Source organism: Zingiber officinale, chromosome 1B, assembly GCF_018446385.1.
Source record: "Zingiber officinale cultivar Zhangliang chromosome 1B, Zo_v1.1, whole genome shotgun sequence".
Classification (NCBI taxonomy): domain Eukaryota; kingdom Viridiplantae; phylum Streptophyta; class Magnoliopsida; order Zingiberales; family Zingiberaceae; genus Zingiber; species Zingiber officinale.
Window position 1 is genome coordinate 165,793,694 of NC_055986.1, and position 21,284 is coordinate 165,814,977.

A 21,284-nucleotide genomic window follows, 5' to 3' on the forward strand; every position below is an offset into this window, starting at 1 on the left:
ATGAACGTTGTTCACGAACATTGTTTACAAATATTAATGAGCTGAACGCATATGTATTCAAACTTGTTTATTTAGCTTAACAAACTGTTCAAGATTGTTTGTTTAATTAATCTTATGTATATTGAACGAACATAAACTTGTTCATTTACAAACGCTTGGTTCATTTACAATCCTAAAAGAACTAAGAAAGCATCCATAATGAGCTCTAACTATTATAGATGCTCTCATGATTTATAAAATATAAACACACTTTTAATTTTTACCTAAGAATTAATAATATAAAAATAGTATAATAATTAATAACAACCAGCAAACAAATATAAAAATATCAAATACACAAAACAATATCAATTCCAAAAAGCTGGATACTGAATAAAAAAATGAACAAAACAATACATGAAATGTGGATGATTCCATCAATAGAACCGCACGAGAGAATTATATAGACCATTCCATAGCATTGATATAAAGTCAGTATATGTTTTGTAATATGAAAAGAGACCTAACATTCATTTACAAAGGTAGGCATTCACAAAACAGCTCTTTATCTCTTAGCAAAAACAACAAGGACCAGCATAGACATGGAAGCAATGACCTTAAACCCTTGACTCTCCCAGAAATTCAATCTATCACCACAATTAGAACAATTTTGTTGCCGCATAGCCAATTGATCCTTCAACTCCTTGATCGCCTTGTCTCTTTTCTCACCCATCTGTTAAATGAACAAAGGCTTGTGTTTAAGATACATCATTGACAAAAGTCCCAAAGATACATTGAGCTTGAAGGAACTGAAGCCAATTAATGCTAACTTAAGTTAGGACCAAATGTATAGTTTAAATATACTTTTGATGCACTATATTAGACATAAACTAATCTGACAGAATATATAGATTTAAATTCTCTTCGTGGAATAATCTTTCACTGAACTATATTAAGTTATAGAAGAGGGAAAGACAGGAAAGGAGGAGACATGTCATAGCTTCAATTCATCAAATCTAGAGGTGTAGTTATTTAAATAAAGTCACAATGCTAATATTTTATAGGAGAAATTTCATATTCACCCATTCAATGTGGTACAAAACATTACTATAAAATTATGGAGATAACTAGATAGTATAGTGAAAGATAGACCTACTCCATCACAATCATTCATAGTTATGTATAAACAAATGTAGAAAAATACAACCTAACTACTTGAATTTCCCCCAAACAAGTTACCTTCTGGAACTTCTTCATCTGGGTTCGTGCTTCTTGAAGACAGAATTCAAGTTTCATTATCCTCTTCTTCAGCTCCTGATCATTCCTACGCTGTTGCTCTAGCTATAATACATATACTAAATAAGCAAAATAAAAAGAAAAACAAAATGTTGTTGAAACTCAGGTTTGCAATCAGATGACGACTAACCTGCACTTGTAATTCCTCAGTTAGTTGTTTCCAGTGTGTAGACAACTCTCTAATCTCATCTCTCAACCTGGCAATTTCTTCATCTTTTGCAGTCAGCTGCTTGGTGATGTTCTCAATGTTCTTTGGGGAAACTTCAGCCAAAATCTTCCTTAGTTCACAGTCTTTTTTAGCTCCAGCCATTTCAACCGCATCCATTATCTCTTTCTCTATTCTCAATACTTCCTCCCTTAGCTGCCTTTGTGAGGATTCTCTTGATTTGAGATCATTTTGCAGAAAATCTATCTGCTTCCCTAGTTTGTTTACTCTGTTTTCATGCGCTTCTAGCATACTATGTTTTTCATCAAGCTCTCTTAACAAATCCAAGCACTGAGATTGAGCTGACTGAGCTGATGCAGCACTGCCCTCAGCAGTTGCTTGAGTAAGTGCCAGTTGAGATTTAAGAACATCTAGCTCCTTCGTGTACTATATGACATGACGCAAGTTAAGAATATTTTTGAAAACAAATACTTATACTGCCAATGTAAATTATACAGAATGAAATTTTTTTAAATTCATGTAATATGGTGGTTGGCAGTGTGGAAGATATGTTCCAGACTAGAACATGCAGTCATCATTTAACAACATTATTCAAGTTTGAGAAGATAACACTGTTACTTAATTAGGTGACAAGCATTTATCGGCTGTAGCAGAAAACCTGAATTTATCTAAAAATAAAAAGAACACTAAGATATTTATTCAACACTATTCAAAGGGCATTAGTTATTGGAAGTGTGATGGCGTTTTTCAGTATTATTTTTCACTATTTTCTGTGAAGAATTTGCATTTAAACTGCTAACAAACCTCTTCAAAATTGGTATAAACACAGGAAAGTTAATTCTAGGAAAGTATTCCCAGGAAGATTAAAACTTTCAAGATTGTTAATTTAATAGCTTACTTACTGATGCATAATTATTAGACCATGAGAGTTATGATCTCATCAAATCCCATGATGCATGAAAACACTATAGATTTAACTGAGTACCTAAATGGCCTTTAGGTCAATACCTAGGGTTGAATTGTCAGTCAAAGTCAAGATGGGTCAGACTTAGTCACTAAGACAGTCAACTTAACCCAAGTGAAGTCTAGCATCTTCCCCACTGGAAATTAAGTCTGACTAAGGAACAAATCCTGAATTCTCTCGCTTGATCGTAGACTCTCTACTCAGGAGCTTTCTCAATATCAAAAGTCAACTCGGTCTCAGAAGCCGTCTCGGTCTAAGACACCATCTCAATCTTAGAAGTCGTCTTGGTCTTAGACATCTTCTCAATCTCAAAAGTCATCTTAATCTCAAAAGTCTTCTTGGTATAAAAAATAATCTCAATCTCAGAAGTCATCTCAATCTCAGAAGCTGTCTCGATCTTGGATGTTATCTTGGTCTGCTCTCATTGGACTTGAGCAACAATTTCGTCTTAGCCTTGCTCATTGATACACCCATCCTCCGGAGAAGTTATATACATCGTTCTCCTCAAAACCACTCCATGTCAATGTCACTTTCTCTATCCTTAAAACAGGTTTGTACCTTACATGCACTGGCAGGCAGTAGCTATAATATTCCTGGATACGTATCAATCAAGGAATGATGAGGTGGTTACAAGGATGTCAGGACTAGTCCCCTAGATACCTCCCTATTGACATGTGGCACTAAATGAATGGAAGGGGACTGAACCAATGGCTGCCGGAATAGTTTATAGAATCACAATTCTACGCAAAATCGATTTAGGTCAGGTTCAGATCGATCGGGATTATAGAATTATATGATCCTACCAAAAACCCTTAAGATCTTATCATACATGATTAATAATTAGAAAAAATATCTAAAAACTCATTTACATATAAATAGATAACTAATTTTGTATATATATGCAATCATTTACACTCAACACCTCATATTACATTACTACGTGTACACATTTGAATTAACTAGTAATTTAACTATCATTCTCGTACAATAATAATATTTATATTTTCTTATAATAAAATAAAAGAATATAAAATTTCTATTAACACAATAATAATAACACATTCAACCTCAAAAATATTTTCTTGGTTTATAAGATGATCCAATTTAAAGGACAACAAAACACCTAACGTACATAACAAAAGCTATTGAATCCTTTGATTCAAATACGAAGGCCGGAAATAATCTTCTAAAACTAGTTGATGTCACACAATACTAGACAATAAGCATCCAAAAACTCATCATTTTGGGGAAAAAAGTGATAGAATATTATTGATAAAAAACTAACTCAAAAATAATTAAACATATATTTAAATAATTTAAAACCCTAACAACATGAAAAAAGATAATAAAAAAAGATAAAATCTTCTGAGCCTCCAAAAAGAATTTAAATGATATTTTTGGGTTTGAAATACGATGGTTAAGGATAAACTTTGAAATTTATTAAAGATCTCTGAACGAACTTTGATTTGATATATTATAGGCCCCGTAGTTCAATCCGAGTCAAAAGTTATAATCTCTCAAAGCTTCTACCAATTCTACTCCGATTCTACTCTAATCATGTTACGATCCTACTTATTCTGTTACAATCCTACCGATGTTGTTCCGATCCAATCGATCCTACTACAATCCTATTACAAAAATCGATTCTGCACGATCCTGGATCGACTTGTGCTTCTAGATCATAGGATTGTATGATCCTACGATCTAGGATCGCAATTTTACAAACACTGGCTACCAGATGTGGTCTCCTCCCTAACCTCCATAATTATGACATCACAACTAACGTGAAGATGGTCTCAAGAAAAGTCATATAAGCACTCACGAAAAGGAGGAGAGGAGGGTCTCCGAATTAGGTTAGAGCTTCCTCCAACTTCTTGTTTACGCCTATCATCTAAAGAAAACCCTAACTTGGATGTCGGAGTGGCGACGAGACCCATTCTACGGCCAATCTAACCTTCCATTTGAGTATATTCCAGTTTCCTTCGATTGCGTTATCGATGGTCTCCGGAGCACACGCAACTCAGTAAGTTCGTTGACCAATGGCTTGACCCTCTATGATATTTTGGCCGGAACAAATACAAAAAAATCTGTCTCCATAGAAACAGTATATTAGGATAACATTAAGAGATTTCCATATTCTCTTATGGCCACATTCTCCAAATAATCCATCACCCACCGAACGCTAGTGAACCACTAAATTTGAAGTTTCTGATTCAAACAAGATCAAAATTCTAAGTGATTAAGAAAACTAACTTTCCTACTAAAATTTAGGTTCTTAACATGGAACTGCACAAAAAACTTGCTTACTTACAAATGGAACTTTGTGTATGTACATAATATACTTAATCAGACAGAAACGACGTCTAATGTGCAAGAAAGAAAATAGAAAACATAAAACTATAGAAAATAGAAAAAAGAAACCCTAGCATCCGTACCTGCTGAGTTGTACTCAAAGTTGCATTGAGCTTTTCATCCTTCTCTTGAAGGTACATCTGCAACCGGCCTATCTCTTCTTCCATGCTCCTTGCCTTCGTCTCTGCTACCTGTCAAAGACTTCACCACTTCATTCCCATTCACATACCAACCACACTACCTTGTTATCCGCCAATCCCACTCTACAAAACCAGAATCAAAAGCTACCTTTCTCGTGTGTGCCTCTTTTGCAAAAGACTGCTCCTGCAAGACCAAGCGGCGGCGCGCATCTTTCAGCTCCGCCGCTAATGTAACTACGTTCTTCTTAAAGATCAACTTTTTCTCTGATAGATCCTTGAGAAGTGGATCCACCTCTATTGATGATGAAGAGGAGGTCAAAGGCTCGACTGTCTCCGCCACGGACATCAGCAAATCACCAGTCTAACATGCAAATAAATGGGTACAGATACTACGGCAGGTGTCTTCGAGCTAGAATTTCCCTTCCCCTGCAAGATGATTCAGGCAACAAGTGGATACAATTTCCTCAAATCTGATGGAAATTCAAAGAGACAGCCACTGGTCTTTGGTCCAGTTGCAGAACTGTTTGCATTTAAATCCCAAGTGACACCAAAAGCCAAAACCGTAATATTCACTGTCAAATTAAAATAAAGAGGAATTTTCCAAAAAAAAATGTCAATTTGCGGGGACATCTCAAGAACCGCAGGGTAACCACGAAAGATACAGCTATTATGAAAGGTACAGCCACTATTTCAGGATGGACTTCAAGAACGAAAGTATATCAACACTGACCAAGCTTTTCCACGTTTCAGACACAGAAATCACGAGGAGAGAGTTCCCTCACTGCAGTGGCATCCACCCAGACCGCAAAACGCTGAAACGACGCTTCGATGCCAAAGATCTCTCTCCGAAGGGATTTTGACAAGAGATAGATGTAAAGGCGCAAGCTTCTGTAAGCGATTTACTCTTTTCGGGTCAGAACATGCAGCGTCAAATCGATTCAACTACTTTTTTATAATTGTAAATCGCCGCAAAACTCGATCGATCTCTAGACAAAGGGAACTACCAGGGAGAAGCAGTTGCTCAGATGATAAAATCCTTCAAAATATATATATAAAAAAAATACAATGTTGACTACTACTCCCCGTTCCTTCGCCTCTCCTCCACGTCTTTGTCAACGGACCCAAGTTCATTTCCCATTTCAGAAGCGCCGCCTCCGGCTGCGGAACCGAAATAGAAGAAAACCTAGAAAAGTGCACTCACCTAAAAACGGTGACAGGAAGCTCAAAATCTCCCCTTTCCGCCTTTCGCCGATTTCTCCTCCTCGGAGAACAGAGGCGGCGTTAAGGCAAGCAATAGCGCTCCGCCGCGGACCACTTGGCTCCGCTCGGCCTGGGCATATAAAATTGGAAGCTACCGAGCTATGGTGCGGATCCGGACCACATTTGCTCAGGCAAACTCAAAAGCCGAGAGCGCGCGCCCAAATCCAAATTTTGGACGCCGAAAGGAATGGACACGTGGCGGTTCGGGTACCAGTACGAACCTTTGTCACGTGAGAAGACTAAAATGCCCTTCCCTTGCCGGACTGGTAATTAAGGATTCTTGGTTGGATTTTAATTAATGCACGTCAAATATAATTGGCAGCTATATTTGGTTATTCCTTCTATTCTAAGCAGTGAGGCAGGCGAGAAAATATTTTTCTAAAAAATATTTATTATGGGCAAAGTATTTTCCACTCAACTTAGCAGTGAATAAATTAATTAAATTTTGTAATAAAATATGAGCCTGCTAAAGAAAACTATGTGAATATATAAACTTTGATAATGTGGGCAAGTAAACTCAAGGATGACTAGTTTGACCTTGAATATTATATTGTCAAACGAAAATAATAATTATTAATATTTAAAGATCTTAAAATTGAAACATGAGGTAATTGAAGATTTATAAGTTAAAAAACATGTTAACAAATTTATAGTTCAAAATAATTATATTTGAGTTCGAGCTAGAAAAATTTAAAATTTTATGTTTAAGTTCGGTTCGATTTAAGATTTAGGTTCAAGTTCGGCTCGAAAGATTTAAACATATTAACGAATTATTTAAATTATTGTTGAAAATAGATACTCGAAATGTTCGAAATTTATTTATTTAATATATTATATTAATAAAATATTAAAGCTCGCGTGCATTACACGGATTATCGAATAATATAATTTAAATTCAAATTCAATTTAAAAAAATCAAATATGTTCAATTTAAATTCGAATTCGATAAATCTAAATATGAATCAAGTATTTTTTAAACTGACTTGAAAAACTCATAAACTAATTCGATTCATTTACCGTCGTAGTTAAAATGGCACAAGATCTTTATCCATTATGGTAACAGATACAATAGCAGATACACGGTCACCTAGGAATATAGCGACATAGCTGACGGTACGTTTACAGAGAGAGACGCAACAAAACACAGCGGAAGCCGAAACGAGGAGGGAGTTCAGAGCAACCCCTCTCGAGAGGGGTTGCTCTCGAGATGCCTTCCAAAAGCCATAATTAATGCCAGTGTCTTAAAACAATAGTGCTGGTAGGTATATTCATTTTTAAACATATAAGAATCGAATTTCAATTTCACGAATTAATAAAAAAAAATTAATGGATAATTGTTGGACAGTTTCGGTTGTGAAACGCTGGTTAATTCCGCAAGTAAACCACATAAATTAGTTAAGAATAGAAGGGGAGAGGCCTGCACACGCAGTAGGAGTTCGATCGTGTTCCAGGTTTATGGACGAATAAAGGTAGACAAACTATGAGGAATCTTGAGGGAATTTTGACATGATATTTACATGTACAAAGTAAAAATGAATTGGTGTAAAACAAATTGTGACACATGCTAAAGGAAAAGTTTTCATGATGAAAATATTTCTATCATTTGTTTTATTAAAATTTTAAGAGGAGAAAAATACAATACATACGGGAAGCAACGGATGAAAAAAAATGACGCAAATATCATTTTTATTCACAAAATTAAATTATATATTAAAAAAAATGATGCATGTATAATTTTTAACTCACAAAATTAATATATCTAATGCATATACCCTTTTTCAATTATAAAAATTGTATCGCATGTACTCATCTTATTTAATCAAGGGAAACAAACACGTAGAGAAAGAGATTTTTCTCCCTTTCCATTCTCTTCCCATACTCCTAGATTTATTTCCTCCCTCCATCGTCCACTCCTTCAAATAAATAGATCATTAGGCTCTCCGACTTCTCAGACATGATAAGTAAGATATCAAAGCAACCTCTTCAATACTAGTGAAAGTACATGTACTAGCCCCGAGGCACGGTGCTATGGTAAGCAACAAGGCAAATAACCCAAACAGCACGGGTTCTATTCTCATGCTAGGTATTCTCGAACTCCTCCTATATATGATGCTTGAACTACTTAGTAACACTGGCCGTCAGGCTATGGATATATGTGTTCTCAGATTTATTTGATAGGCGGTGAGAAACTTCCATAAAATAAGGTTGTCTACCTCTAGAATTAATTGGATTGCAAGAATTGAATATCTTGATTATATAGCAAAAGACTATAAGGGGAACCCTCAAAAGAGAGAAAATAACAAACTATAACTGCTGCAAGAAATTATTATATACCTTCACAATAAGATGCGAGAGATCAAAAGCAGCTGATGTGTAGATTTTGCTTTAAAACAATTCTTCAATATTTTAGAGAGAAATATCACTTGTATGCTCCGCACATTTTCATCAGAACTTTATCAAATATATGAACCATTTGCAATGCAATTTTACTGAAGGCATCATGTGCTTTTGATGGCAAAATTTGTGAAGAAACTTAGCTCAAAAGGATTTTGTTAGTTCAAGAAAGAGAAAATATCAACTTCCTGGATTGCTCAAGGCAATCTAGAACCAAAGCTTAGTAAACCATATGCACTAATTTAGAAAAACTTCACTTTTCACAAGTATTGATCAACTAGAAGTCATAAAATCATGTTCTAGTTCATGATTGATTCTCCGAGCTATTTGACATCAAATAAATAAATAAATAAACTACAGCAGAAAGATTTACTAAAACAACTTGAAACTTGTTTTTTCTCAGCGCCACATATATGAGTTGAGCTCCTTGATCTGCAATCAAGTGGATGTTACACAGTAAAAAAAAATGGAATTAGAGAATAAAGCCAAAATCAAGGGTTCAATTAACTGACCATGGTTTGCTTCTTATTATCGAGCTGCTTAGTAACCTCAGGAGGATAATACTGAAGTTTAACTCCTTGACAGAGTACTTTCATCAGCGTGATTCTGATTTGCTCCACCAGAAGTAGTTGTCATGTGAGGGAACATGATCCACCATAGAAATTTACTGTTACTTATGTAGTAAGTACCAATGAAGCTAAAAAGACTTGTAGATTAAAGTTTCAGTTTTCAATCTTATCCGATGACAAGAAGATACGTTGAATCGATTAGGATTTATGGTGCAAGGATACTAAAAGTAGGAGACTTATGGAAATTATAAATACAAAAGAAAGCTAAAATGAATTCTACATGATGAATAATATAGGCTTCCACAAGGTCCAATGGATGGTAAAAAAGGATAATTGTCGACATGAAATAGGCACCAACAACATAAAGATGTTAGAAAATAAACTTAATTTTATTAATAGAAATAAATATCATAGAGTTAGTGGATAGGAATAGATGTGGTGACAAATGTTGATAGAATATTATGGATAGAGATAGAATAGATGAGGTAATAATTGTTGAAAAGAATAAGTGTTCGTGATAAAAAATAAAATGGTCTAGATTCAATGTATTTGATATTAGTGGTTATCCAATAAGCCTATAAATATGTAACTTTTTCAATGAATGAAAGTTGAGTTCATATTTTTTCTTATTCTCCTCTTCCACCTAAAGTGAATTTCTTTTCTCATATTTTTTTCTAACAAAGTGATATCAGAGCTATGACTAATGAAGGTATGACTCCCTTCCAAGTTCCAGTACTCAAGACGAGTAATTATGATAATTGGAGCGTCAAGATGAAAGCGCTTTTTGGAGCTCATGATGTTTGGGAGGTGATGCGGCGATGGAGGGAGGCCTACCTTGCATAGGGTCAACTGCCAGGGTGGAGGTCAAAGTCAAGGTGGTCAACACCCGAGTATCAAAGGGTCAAACAAAGGATCATTGCAATGGTCTGTCGGGCGGTCAGGCCCCGACCTGCAGGAGAGGGGTCTGAGCAGACCCCCAGTCCGAATCGAGATGATACGCAAGACAGCCAATGCTCAATACGGAGCAGCAGGACGCCGAGGGAGATTGCATAGCCGGTCTGAACGGGGGAAGATATGTTACTAGATCACCGCATAGAAGAACCACAGAGACCAACAGAGCGGAGGAGTCCTGGCCGAGTGGCTACTCCGCTCGGCCAAGCAGCGGGACCTGGCTATCGACGGAGCGAAGTCCCGGTCAAGCGACTACCCCGCTCGGCCAAGCAACGGGACCATTGTAATATCTCTCAACATCCTTTTGGAAGATAATGCCGCTAACATAAGACATGATCGACAAGCGGATCATACGGCAGAAGCTTCTACTATCGCGTCAGGGATATGCATGCCTTGTTATGGTATGGTGTCAAAGGTACTTTCCTGACAAGGCTCTTTCATGGGATACATGGGAGAGCGTGCCCATGCCTCGAGAAGCGTGCACGCTGACCACCGGGGCTCTATATAAAAGGGGGTCCTTAACTGACGGAGGTACGCGTTATTCATGAGTTCTACGGTTGCTATTGTTGCTCCACTTTTCTCCACATTCCGGTGACTGACTTGAGCATCGGAGGACCAACGCTGGAACCCCTTCCCTGGCCCAGCACTGATGTCGTTTGTTTTGCAGAGCGGAGCGAAGTCCACATCCGGTCAGCGAAGCCACCACCTCCCAGCTTTCCAGCTTCATGCTTTCGGACAGGATAGGTTATGGAGAAAGGCTACGATGAGCCTCGTGATGACTCGACGATATCTCCTACTGAAAAAGAGAGTCTGAGAGATTTAAGAAAGAGAGACATGAAGGCTCTCTTCGTCATTTATCAAGCTTTAGATGAGGATGGTCTTGAGAAAATCTCAAGTGCTACTTCAGCCAAGCAAGCATGGGAAAAACTCCAAGTCTTGTATCAAGGAGAAGAAAAGGTGAAAAAGGTATGACTTCAGACATTACGAAGTCAATTTGATGCTCTTCGTATGAAGGAAGGTGAGTTGGTATTTAATTATTTTTATAGAGTCTCTACCATTTCCAATCAACTAAAGAGAAATGGTGAGAAACTAGAAGAAGTAACTATCATTGAGAAAATTCTTCGATTATTAGATTCAAAATTTTATAGTATTACAACCATCATCGAAGAGGCCAAGGATTTACAAGTCATGATGATAGAACAACTCTTGGGTTCTTTACAAGCCCATGAAGAAAAGAGGAAAATTAATACAAAGATTACTCAACAACTCCTTAAGACTTCCCTTCAGCCAACTAAGAAGGATGAAAGCTTCTTTAGCAATAGAAGTCAACGTGGAAGAGGCCGTGGATATGAACGAGGTCGTGCTAATGAACAAGGATGGGTTTTCAACAATAACAATGAAAGAGGAGAACATTCAACAAGAGGACGTGGAAGAGGATACACAAATTCGAGGTACGATAAATCTCAAGTTAAGTGCTACAATTGTGACAAATTTGAGCATTATGCTAAAAAATGTAGATCGTTTAAGAATAAAGTATATAAAAGAGCAAACTATATGGAAGAAAAGAAAGAAGAAGAAAATGACACCCTACTGCTAGCATATAAAGATAATGAAAGAGGCGAAGATACAATGTGGTATCTCTGACACTGGCATAAGCAATCATATGTATGGAAAAAGAAGCATGTTCATAGAGCTTGATAAATCAATTGACGATAATGTATCCTTTGGAGATGAATCAAAGATCGATGTGAAAGACAAAGATAACATTCTTATTCATTTGAAGAATGGGATACATGAACATATTTCGAATGTTTTCTTTTGTGTCAAATATGAAGAGCAACATTTTGAGCTTAGGACAACTCTTAGAAAAAAGATATCATATTTATCTAAAAGATAATATGCTCATCTTGAAAGATGATATTGGTTACTTAATTGCTAAGGTAACTATGTCAAGAAATAAAATGTTCTTGCTTAATATTCAAAATGATGTTGTCAATTGTTTCAAAGCTTGTTATAAAGGCACCACTTGCCTATGACATCTTCGATTTGAGCATCTCAATTTTAAAGGACTAGAATTGCTTTCAAATAAAGAGATGGTGAAAAAACTATTGGAACCCCAGGGTTGTTTTGGTGTGATCAACAAGTTAAGTTAGGTCCTGTGTGTTTTTAACCTTGTGTCTAAGTGTGCAGGAGCTTAGGAGCACAGGTATTCGAGCGGAAGACACAGCTAGCGAGAAGGACGACATGCGGTGCGTCCGAGAGATGAGGCGCTGCGGAAGAGTACACCGACGGACGAAAAGAAAGCGTGCGATGGTTCCGAGGGACGAGAAGCAGGAGCGGAAGACTGCTCGGAGAGCAAGAGACGTAGCTAGCGAGAAGATCGGCATAGGGTGCAACCGAGGGACGAAGAGTGCGGATGAGTACGCTGGCGGACGAGAAGGAAGCACGCGACGATTCCGAGGGACGAGAAGCTGGAGCGGAAGCCTGCTCGAGAAGATCGGAAGTTGGGTTCAGGTGAGCCCTATTCCGGATGGCAGAGATCACCCAAGCAAGCGGAGCCGGAGCAGAAGACCCGGACCGAGGCGAGTAGCACCAGAGCAGAAGGCTCGGATCCATTCCCGGCGCCCCGACCGTCTGAGCGCCCGGAACCATTTTGGGCTCCCGGAGGTTGATTTTTGACCGGATCACGTCAAGCGCGATCCGTTGCGTTGGGAATAAAGTTTTATCCCCCCAGGCGCCCGGAACCCCTTCGGGGCGCTCCGACCAAGGCTATAAATACAGCCTTGGTCCAGAAGCTTTTCAACAACTCAAGCAATTCATTTCCAACACTTGTAAGCTTTCATTTAGAGTTTAGCTTCTTTCTCTGTGCGCTTCATTGTTGTAAGAGGCTTTTCTGTCTGAAGGAGATAGTTAGTGCGACACTTTCCTTGGATTAACAACCTCCCTGGTTGTAACCAAGTAAATCCCTGTGTGCCTCTTTCTTTTCTATTTTATTTGTTCAATTATTTTATGCAAGTATTATTCTGTTGAAAAGTCGAGAAGGGTTGTCTTTATAATTTTGCAGGCTATTCAACCCCCTTCTAGCCGGCCACAACGGTCCAACAAGTGGTATCAGAGCCGAGTATGCCTCAAGAGGACTAACTGCTGACTGAAGCAACGAAATGGCTGGAGCTAACATCTATCCACCAACTTTCGAGGAGGAGTTCGCTTTTTGGAAGCAACGAATGCAGGTTTATTTTAAAACTGATTTTAGTATTTTATTAATTATGAAATATGATTTTGAAGTGCCCAAAAGCAAAGATGGAGAAGAACTTGAGGAACATCAATGGACTGACGAGCAGCATGATGAATTTATAACAAATGGTAAGGGTGAGTCTTGTCTTTTGAGCGTATTACCTGCCCAAGATCTCGACAGAGTCGGAAAATACAAAAGCGCAAAAGAACTTTGGGAAAAGTTCTTGAAGCTCTACGAAGAACCACTTGAAGTCGAATCCAACTCCTCGATGGACACCAAACCACCTTCAGAAGAATCCGAGACGGAGGAAATTGTCGGAACAACACTCAACGCCGAGTATCTACTAGAAGATGCAATCAACTCTTCCTCAATAAGCATCGAGAGCATTGATGAAGGGGGAGCAACGTCGGGAGAAAGCAGCTCAACAGGGGGAGAATCAACAGCCGACAAGGTAAGTCAGGTATGGTCTCCACCTCCTGACCTATTGTTTGATTCGATTAAAAAATTGTCAAAAGATTTTTTTCGAATTAGAAAATATATGGTCAACAGATTTTTGCAAATCATAAATTATTTTATCGACATGATTTTGAGAATTAAAACCCAAAAAATTATTTAAAAATAGTGGGTTAAAGGAAACTTATGCAACAGCTTGTCGATTAAAGAATTTCGACAAATTAACAATAGAAAATAATATGATAAAGGAAATGATACAATTTTCTGCATGTTCAATATTTTTTGCTTCAAATTTAAAAAATTGTGATTTGAGAAATTATGATAAACTAAAGTGGAAATTTAAATATCACAATGAAAAAAAATTATTAGAGAATTTGATCTAAATTAAAAACTTAGATTTAGCACTTTAAGCGAGAAAATTGAACTTTTAATTTCTGTATGCGGCTTTGTCTAAGAAAGTGGTTGTTGCTCCAATAACTAAGAAGGTCTAGTGCATCGCCACTGCCTGGAAGCCAAGTATTAAAATAAAAAGTTTAATTGACTAACTGAAAAAACATTAATTTGAAATTGAATAATGCTTTAAAGAGTTACTCAATTTGTTTTAGAAAATTCTCAAAAATAATTTTTGCTTGCAAAGACTCAGAAAAATTTTTGCTAAATATCTTTTTTACTTAGAAATTTTATTTAAATTTTCATTCACTTAGAAATATCTTCAAAAATTCATTGAAATAATTTTCAACATTTTCTAAATTTTAACCCTTAGATTTTTTTCTTGGAACCTCATTTTTTTATGTGATCAAAGGGGGAGAAGGAAAAATATAAGTCTAGGGGGAGGTAGACCAAAATTTAAATTTTATATCTTTTTACATTTTATTACAAAATTAGTTAATTTATTTTTATGTCTATATACCCTAGCTTAACTTGGGTTGCTCACATCAAAAAGGGGGAGATTGTTGGAACCTCAAGGTTGTTTTGGTGTGATCAACAAGTTAAGTTAGGTCATGTGTGTTTTAACCTTGTGTCTAAGTGTGCAGTAGCTTAGGAGCACAGGTAGTCGAGCGGAAGACGCAGCTAGCGAGAAGGATGACACACAGTGCGTCCAAGGGACGAAGCGCTGCGGAATAGTACACCGACGAACGAGAAGGAAGCGTGCGGTGGTTCCGAATGAAGAGACGCCGGAGCGGAAGACTGCTCGAAGAGCAAAAGACGCAGCTAGCGAGAAGGTCGACACGGAGTGCGACCAAGGGACGAAGACTGCGGATGAGTACGCTGACGGACGAGAAAGAAGCACGCGACGATTCTGAGGGACGAGAAGCCGGAGCAGAAGCCTGCTCGAGAAGACCGGAAGTTGGGTTCGGGTGAACCCTATTCCGAATGGCAGAGATCACCCAAACAAGCGGAACCGGAGCAGAAGACCCGGACCGAGGGGAGCAGCACCGGAGCGGAAGGCCTGGACCAGAAAGTCAACTTGGTTGACTTAGCAGTCCGGGCGCCCGGATCCATTCCGGGCGCCCCGACCGTCCGGGCGCCCCGAACCATTCCGGGCGCCCGGAGGTTGATTTTTGACCGGATCGCATCAAGCGCGATCCGTTGCGTTGGGGATAAAGTTTTATCCCCCTAGGCGCCCGGAACCCCTTCGGGGCGCCCCGACCAAAGCTATAAATACAGCTTTGATCCAGAAGCTTTTCAACAACTCAAGCAATTGATTTCCAACACTTGTAAGCTTTCATTTAGAGTTTAGCTTCTTTCTCTGTGCGCTTCATTGCTGTAAGAGGCTTCTCCGCCTGAAAGAGATAGTTAGTGCAACACTTTTCTTGGATTAACAACCTCCCCGGTTGTAACCAAGTAAATCCCGCCTCTTTCTTTTCTGTTTTATTTGTTCAATTATTTTATCCAAGTGTTATTCTGTTGAAAAGTCAAGAAGGGTTGTCTTTTTAATTTTGCAGGCTATTCAACCCCCTTCTAGCCGGCCCCAGCGGTCCAACAAAAACTACCTTGCATCAAACATCCTGACTAATTATGTGAAGCATGTCCATTTGGAAGCAATTTAGAACAGGTTTTCCAAAGGAGTCAAGTTCAAGAGCCCAGAAGCAACTTGAACTTATACATATGGATGTTTACGGTCCGATAAAGCCAAGTTCACTTGGTAAGAGTAATTATTTTATTCTTTTCATAGATGACTTTTCTCATAAAACTTGGGTATATTTCTTGAAGCAAAAATCGGAGGTCTTCAGCATATTCGAGAAATTTAAAGCTACTGTAGAAAAGGAGAGCGCTCTCGAGATCAAAGCTATGTGTTCTGATCGAGGAGGAGAATTTATCTTAAATGAATTTTAAGAATTTTGTGAAGCCAATGGAATATGACGACCCTTGATAGTTTCAAGATCTGCTCAACAAAATGGAGTGGCAGAAAGAAAGAATCGAACCATCTTTGACATGGCGAGGAGAATTCTCAAAAGCAAGAGGCTATCAAAAGAACTTTGGGGGATTTCTCATCTAAAAGTTTTTGGGTGTATAGCTCACATTTATGTGCCTACGTTCATGTGCCTAACGAAGCAAGAAGTAAATTGGATGATAAAAGTAAGAAGTTCATTTTTATTGACTATAATACTAACTCAAAAGGGTATAAACTATACAATCTAGATATTAGAAAGACAATCATCAGCCGAGATATCGTATTTGATGAAGGAGGAGAGTGGAATTAAAAATTTCAAAATGAAGATTACAACTTCTTCCTATACTTTGAAGAAGAAAATATGGAGCAACCAAGGGTGGCGAAAACAAGAAAGGAGCCTACTACTCCACTAGTAACATCAACATCAAGTACTCAAGGAAATTTATCTGCATCAACTTCAAGTGAAAATTCAAATGAAATAGTACCACGCTTTAAAAGCTTATGTGACCTTTATGAGGAAACTGAAAATCAAGATAATATTACTCTATTTTGTCTCTTTGCCGATTGCGAGTATATGGATTTCCAAGAAGCTATAAAGAGCAAAAAGTGGAAAGATGCGATGGATGGAGAAATCAATGCAATCGAGAAGAATGGTACATGGAGTTAACTCCACTTCCTGAAGGACATAAGGCGATTGATGTGAAGTGGGTGCACAAAATAAAGAAGAATGCCAAAGGAGAATTTGAAAGATATAAAACAAGATTGGTGGCAAAAGACTACAGTCAAAGATCTAACATTGACTATGATGAGGTATTCACTCCCGTTGCTCGATTAAAAACTGTCAGATTAATCATTTCTTTAGCAACCCAAAATAAATGGAGAATACATTAAATGAATATAAAATCTTCTTTTCTTAAATGGAATTCTTGAAGAAGAAGTCTATATTCAACAGTCATCAGGTTATGAAATTAAAGGACAAGAAGATAGAGTTCTAAAATTGAAGAAGACTCTCTACAGGCTAAAACAAGCACCAAGGGCATGGAATAACCGGATAGACAAGTACTGGCAAGAGAAAGGCTTCATTAAATGTCCTTATGAACATACATTATACATTCAAAATAAGGATAAAGATGTTTTGATTGTCTATTTACATGTCAATGATTTGATCTTTACGGGAAGCAATCCAAGTATGTTTGGAGAATTCAAAGAAGTGATGACTAAGGAGTTTGAGATGATTGCTATTGGGCTCATGACATGCTATCTGGGCATCGAAGTGAAACAAAAGGAAGATGGAATCTTCATCTCACAAGCAGGTTATGTAAGAGAGATATTAAAGAAACTCATGATGGATAACAGTAAGCCCATAAATACCCCAATAGGATGTGGAGTTAAGTTATCAAAGCATGATGAAGGAGAAAAAGTTGATCCACCATTTTCAAGAACTTGGTTGGAAGCTTATGATACTTGACATGCACAAGGCCTGATATCCTTTATTTTGTTGAACTTGTTAGCAGCTACATGGAAGCTCCAACTACCACCCACCTTAAGAACGCTAAAAGAATTTTGCGCTATATCAAAGGTATGATAGATTTTTTATTGCTTTATTCAACATCTAACCATTTCAAACTTGAAGGATATAGCGACAGTGATTGGGGTGGAGATATGGATGATAGAAAGAACACTACAGAATTTGTATTTTTTATGGGAGATACCGTTTTCACTTGGATGTTGAAGAAATAACCTATTGTCACACTTTTTACTTGTGAAGCTTAGTATGTGACTGCAACCTTATGTGTTTGTCATGATATTTGGCTCAGAAATTTATTGAATGAGCTAAGTTTACCACAAAAAGAGGCAACCAATATTCAAGTTGATAATAAGTCTGCAATAGCACTAGCAAAGAATCCAATTTTCCATGATAGAAGCAAGCACATCGATATGCGCTATCACTATATCAGAGAGCGCATTACAAGAAAAGTGGTGCAAGTGGAAATGTGGAATACATAAAGTCTCAAGATCAAGTTGCTTATATTTTTATCAAGCCACTCAAATTTAAACACTTCATCAAGATGTGATATTTGCTTGGAGTCACAAAATCAAGTTTAAGAGGGGGGTGTTGGAAATTAAACTTAATGTTATTGATAGAGATATAATATTATAGAGTTAATGGATAAAGATAGAATATCATGGAGTTAGTGGATAGAGATAGAATAGACGAAGTGACAATTGTTGATAGAATATTATGGATAGAGATAGAATAGATGAGGTGATAATTGTTGATAAAAATGAGTGTTCGTGATAAAAAATAAAATGACCTAGATTTCAATGTATTCGAGATTAGTGGTTATCCAATAAGCCTATAAATATATAACTTTTTCAATGAATGAAAGCAAGTTGAGTTCACATTTTTTTCTTATTCTCCTCTTCCCTAGGACCCCACATAGCGTGGGAGTTTCGTTCACCGGACTATCTTTTTTTTATTTTTTTCTCCTCTTTCACTTAAAGTGCATTTCTTTTCCCATATTTTTTCCCCAACAAAAAATCGACACAGTTCTGCAAACAAATCAACTCTATATATTGATGGTAATCATAATTTCCCTTAATTGATGTCCAATGTCCTCCCTACTTCAAAAAGTAATACACCATAAACAGAAGAGAAGCAAATCCATCAAATCTACATTAGGGTTACAAAACAAAGATAAATCTTACTGATAAATGTCCTCCAGCTCCGCGATAGTCGCCATTCCTTTTCCTCCCGAAAACAACGAGAAATGAAAGCCAGCCGCGGCCGCGCAGCACGACTCTCACAAATTCTAGAGCGTAGAAGGGATTACACTCCCCAATCCTCCACCTCAAAGGAGAAGAAGATCGATTCCCTATCGGAACCAAGAGCAGATCAATCCCTCGCGACTGATCGAATCATGCTTTCCTAACTGAAACAGTCAAAATCGTCGTATGCCATTTTATTGTGCTCTCTCCATTTTTACAGGAAACGAAGACGTACGCTATGGAAGAAGAAAAACAACGACCCGTCCGATCGTAATTTAACGGCTCCTGTGGAACCTCGAACGAGGCCTATCAAGGAGTCCTCTTACGGGCATTAAATGGACCGCGTCGAGTTGGCCCATCGACCGCGAAATCACTGGGGGCCCGCGCAACAATAAAGTTCTTAAGTGTGTGTTTACTAAATCCAAGCCCGTGGCCTATTTTGACCTTTTTATTTTCTTGTATTAAATTAGGATTGTAAAAATCAGTTAATATTCTAATTAGATCAATTTTTATTTAAATATAATGCGGAGTGTTAAATATTTCAAACTTGACCGACTTTAACAAACTCCTGGATACCTCGCCTAATCTCAACCTAATTTATCTCATTTTTATTTTTTATTTTTATTATTATCAACTAGTGCGAGTCATTCTCAACTCTATTTATTTACTTGGTCGGTTTGTTTGGTAGATTTACACATGCATGATTCACTTTGAACGATCATCGTTAACACTAACAAACACATATAGCGTATAAATAGAGAGAAAGCGTCCAAAGAATACCTAAAAAAGTATAGCAAAAATAGAAAATACCTATTGTTTGTGAACTCTTAGCCTCTTACAAGACAAAACGCCCCCGGATTCCTTTCTAAAGTCTAAAAAGCGATCGATCCACCATGAGTGCCACGTTTGTCAAATTATGAAGATCGATTAAGAAGATTTAGTTAAATACGATTGCGACCGTTCAAAGCCCCACTCAAAAGAGAATTAAGATTTAGTTTAGAATGCCACGTTTGAGTTGTAGATGTAACAATTCAATAGCATTGTCATCGTTTTATTATTATCATTTATTGATTAGCTTATTCTCTTGATAAGAGAATTAAGATATGGAAAACTTTCTTTTTCAAAAGTTTGAAAAAAAAAACCCCTTAAGAGTTACGCTGTCGGCTTATGCATTATTTCATTCATTAATTAATAATTATTTTTTAATTAAATAGTCATTTAATTCATTCTTAATAATTACTTAATTATCTCTTAAAATTTTAAAATAAATTTTATTTCTAAATTATTTTCTCATTGATTAATGGTCCCGCACCCATACTGGTTAGATAGATGATGGGCAAGTATAAATTTTATAGAAAATTTTAAATATTTGATTATTAAAAATAATACTTTCATTTTAAATTTATGTCAATAAAGTAAATATTTATTTGTGACTCTAATTTTATTTGATTATTAAAAATAAATATTTCATTAATTAATATTTTTTTTTCTAAAATTATTGTCAATAAAATAAATATTTATTGGTGACTTAATTCAGTTTCTATAAATAGACCAGTTGTCTGTTAAAATTTCTTAGGATATGTGATTAATGTTTGATTATATTTTGCTTTTAAATGTTTGATTAGTAAAAATTATTCATGTTTAATTATAGAAAGTTTTAAATATTTAATTATTAAAATATTAATGTTTGATTATAGAAATTTTTAAAATTTTTATTATTAAAATAGATATATCATTAATTATTCCTTTACAAATACGTGTAAACAAAATAATATATATTTATTTGTGACTAAATATTTATTGATGAGACCATATTTTTTATATTATTTTTTTTTTGTATTTCATGATTAATTGATCTAATATTTTTTCTTATAACTTACTGTTTTTGTTTTCAAGATGCCATTGGCCAAATGGTTCAACGAGACTTATCACAAAATAAAGAATTTGATTATGGTCTTACAAAGTTTCTTGATTTTATTTTAGGAGATTCAAAGTAAATATGTTTAACTTTGTTTTTGATTTTATTATTTAATATATTTTAATAATTTGATATTTTATTATTTTAGGAACAATAGTTTATCATGTATTTTGTAGGGAGACTTTGTCAATGACATTATGATATACTTGAAACAAATAGGTGAAGAACTGGTTATTATCTATAAGTACCCTGAGTAAGTTTTGACGTGATCAATCGCATTAAGTTATGTCATGTTATATTTGATGTCTTGTGTATAAGTGTCTAGGAGGTTAGAAACACAAGAAATCGAGCGGACGACGCAGCTAGCAATAATGATGGTACGAGAAGAGAATAGATGGGTTCGGTACATTCGAGGGATAAGATACTGCGAAAGAGTACATCGA

The 21,284-nt window shown here is 36.6% G+C and overlaps 1 protein-coding gene and 1 long non-coding RNA gene across 2 annotated transcripts; both read right to left on the minus strand.

Annotated features, from left to right (window-relative positions):
- Nucleotides 1-420: 420 nt before the first annotated feature.
- LOC121989084 (nuclear envelope-associated protein 2-like) lies at nucleotides 421-6,267 on the minus strand. Its single transcript, XM_042542910.1, has 6 exons — nucleotides 6,099-6,267; nucleotides 5,046-5,323; nucleotides 4,841-4,948; nucleotides 1,406-1,867; nucleotides 1,219-1,320; nucleotides 421-712 (listed from the first exon to the last, which is right to left on the minus strand). The coding sequence occupies exons 2-6, from the start codon at nucleotides 5,241-5,243 to the stop codon at nucleotides 545-547; spliced, it is 1,038 nt and encodes a 345-aa protein (XP_042398844.1). The 5' UTR covers nucleotides 5,244-5,323; nucleotides 6,099-6,267; the 3' UTR covers nucleotides 421-544.
- A 2,504-nt stretch (nucleotides 6,268-8,771) lies between these two features.
- Nucleotides 8,772-19,162, minus strand: LOC121989093. Its single transcript, XR_006114170.1, has 3 exons — nucleotides 18,864-19,162; nucleotides 9,064-9,157; nucleotides 8,772-8,983 (listed from the first exon to the last, which is right to left on the minus strand). It is a non-coding gene; the product is annotated as an uncharacterized LOC121989093 (long non-coding RNA).
- Between the last annotated feature and the right edge of the window lie 2,122 nt (nucleotides 19,163-21,284).

Coding starts and splice junctions, on each gene's coding strand:
- LOC121989084 (XM_042542910.1), bottom strand. CDS start 5,243: ATGTCCGTGGCGGAGACAGTCGAGCCTTTGACCTCCTCTTCATCATCA. Junction 4,949..5,045: donor AAGAGGCACACACGAGAAAG/GTAGCTTTTGAT, acceptor AGTCTTTGACAG/GTAGCAGAGACGAAGGCAAG. Junction 713..1,218: donor AGATGAAGAAGTTCCAGAAG/GTAACTTGTTTG, acceptor TTCATTTAACAG/ATGGGTGAGAAAAGAGACAA.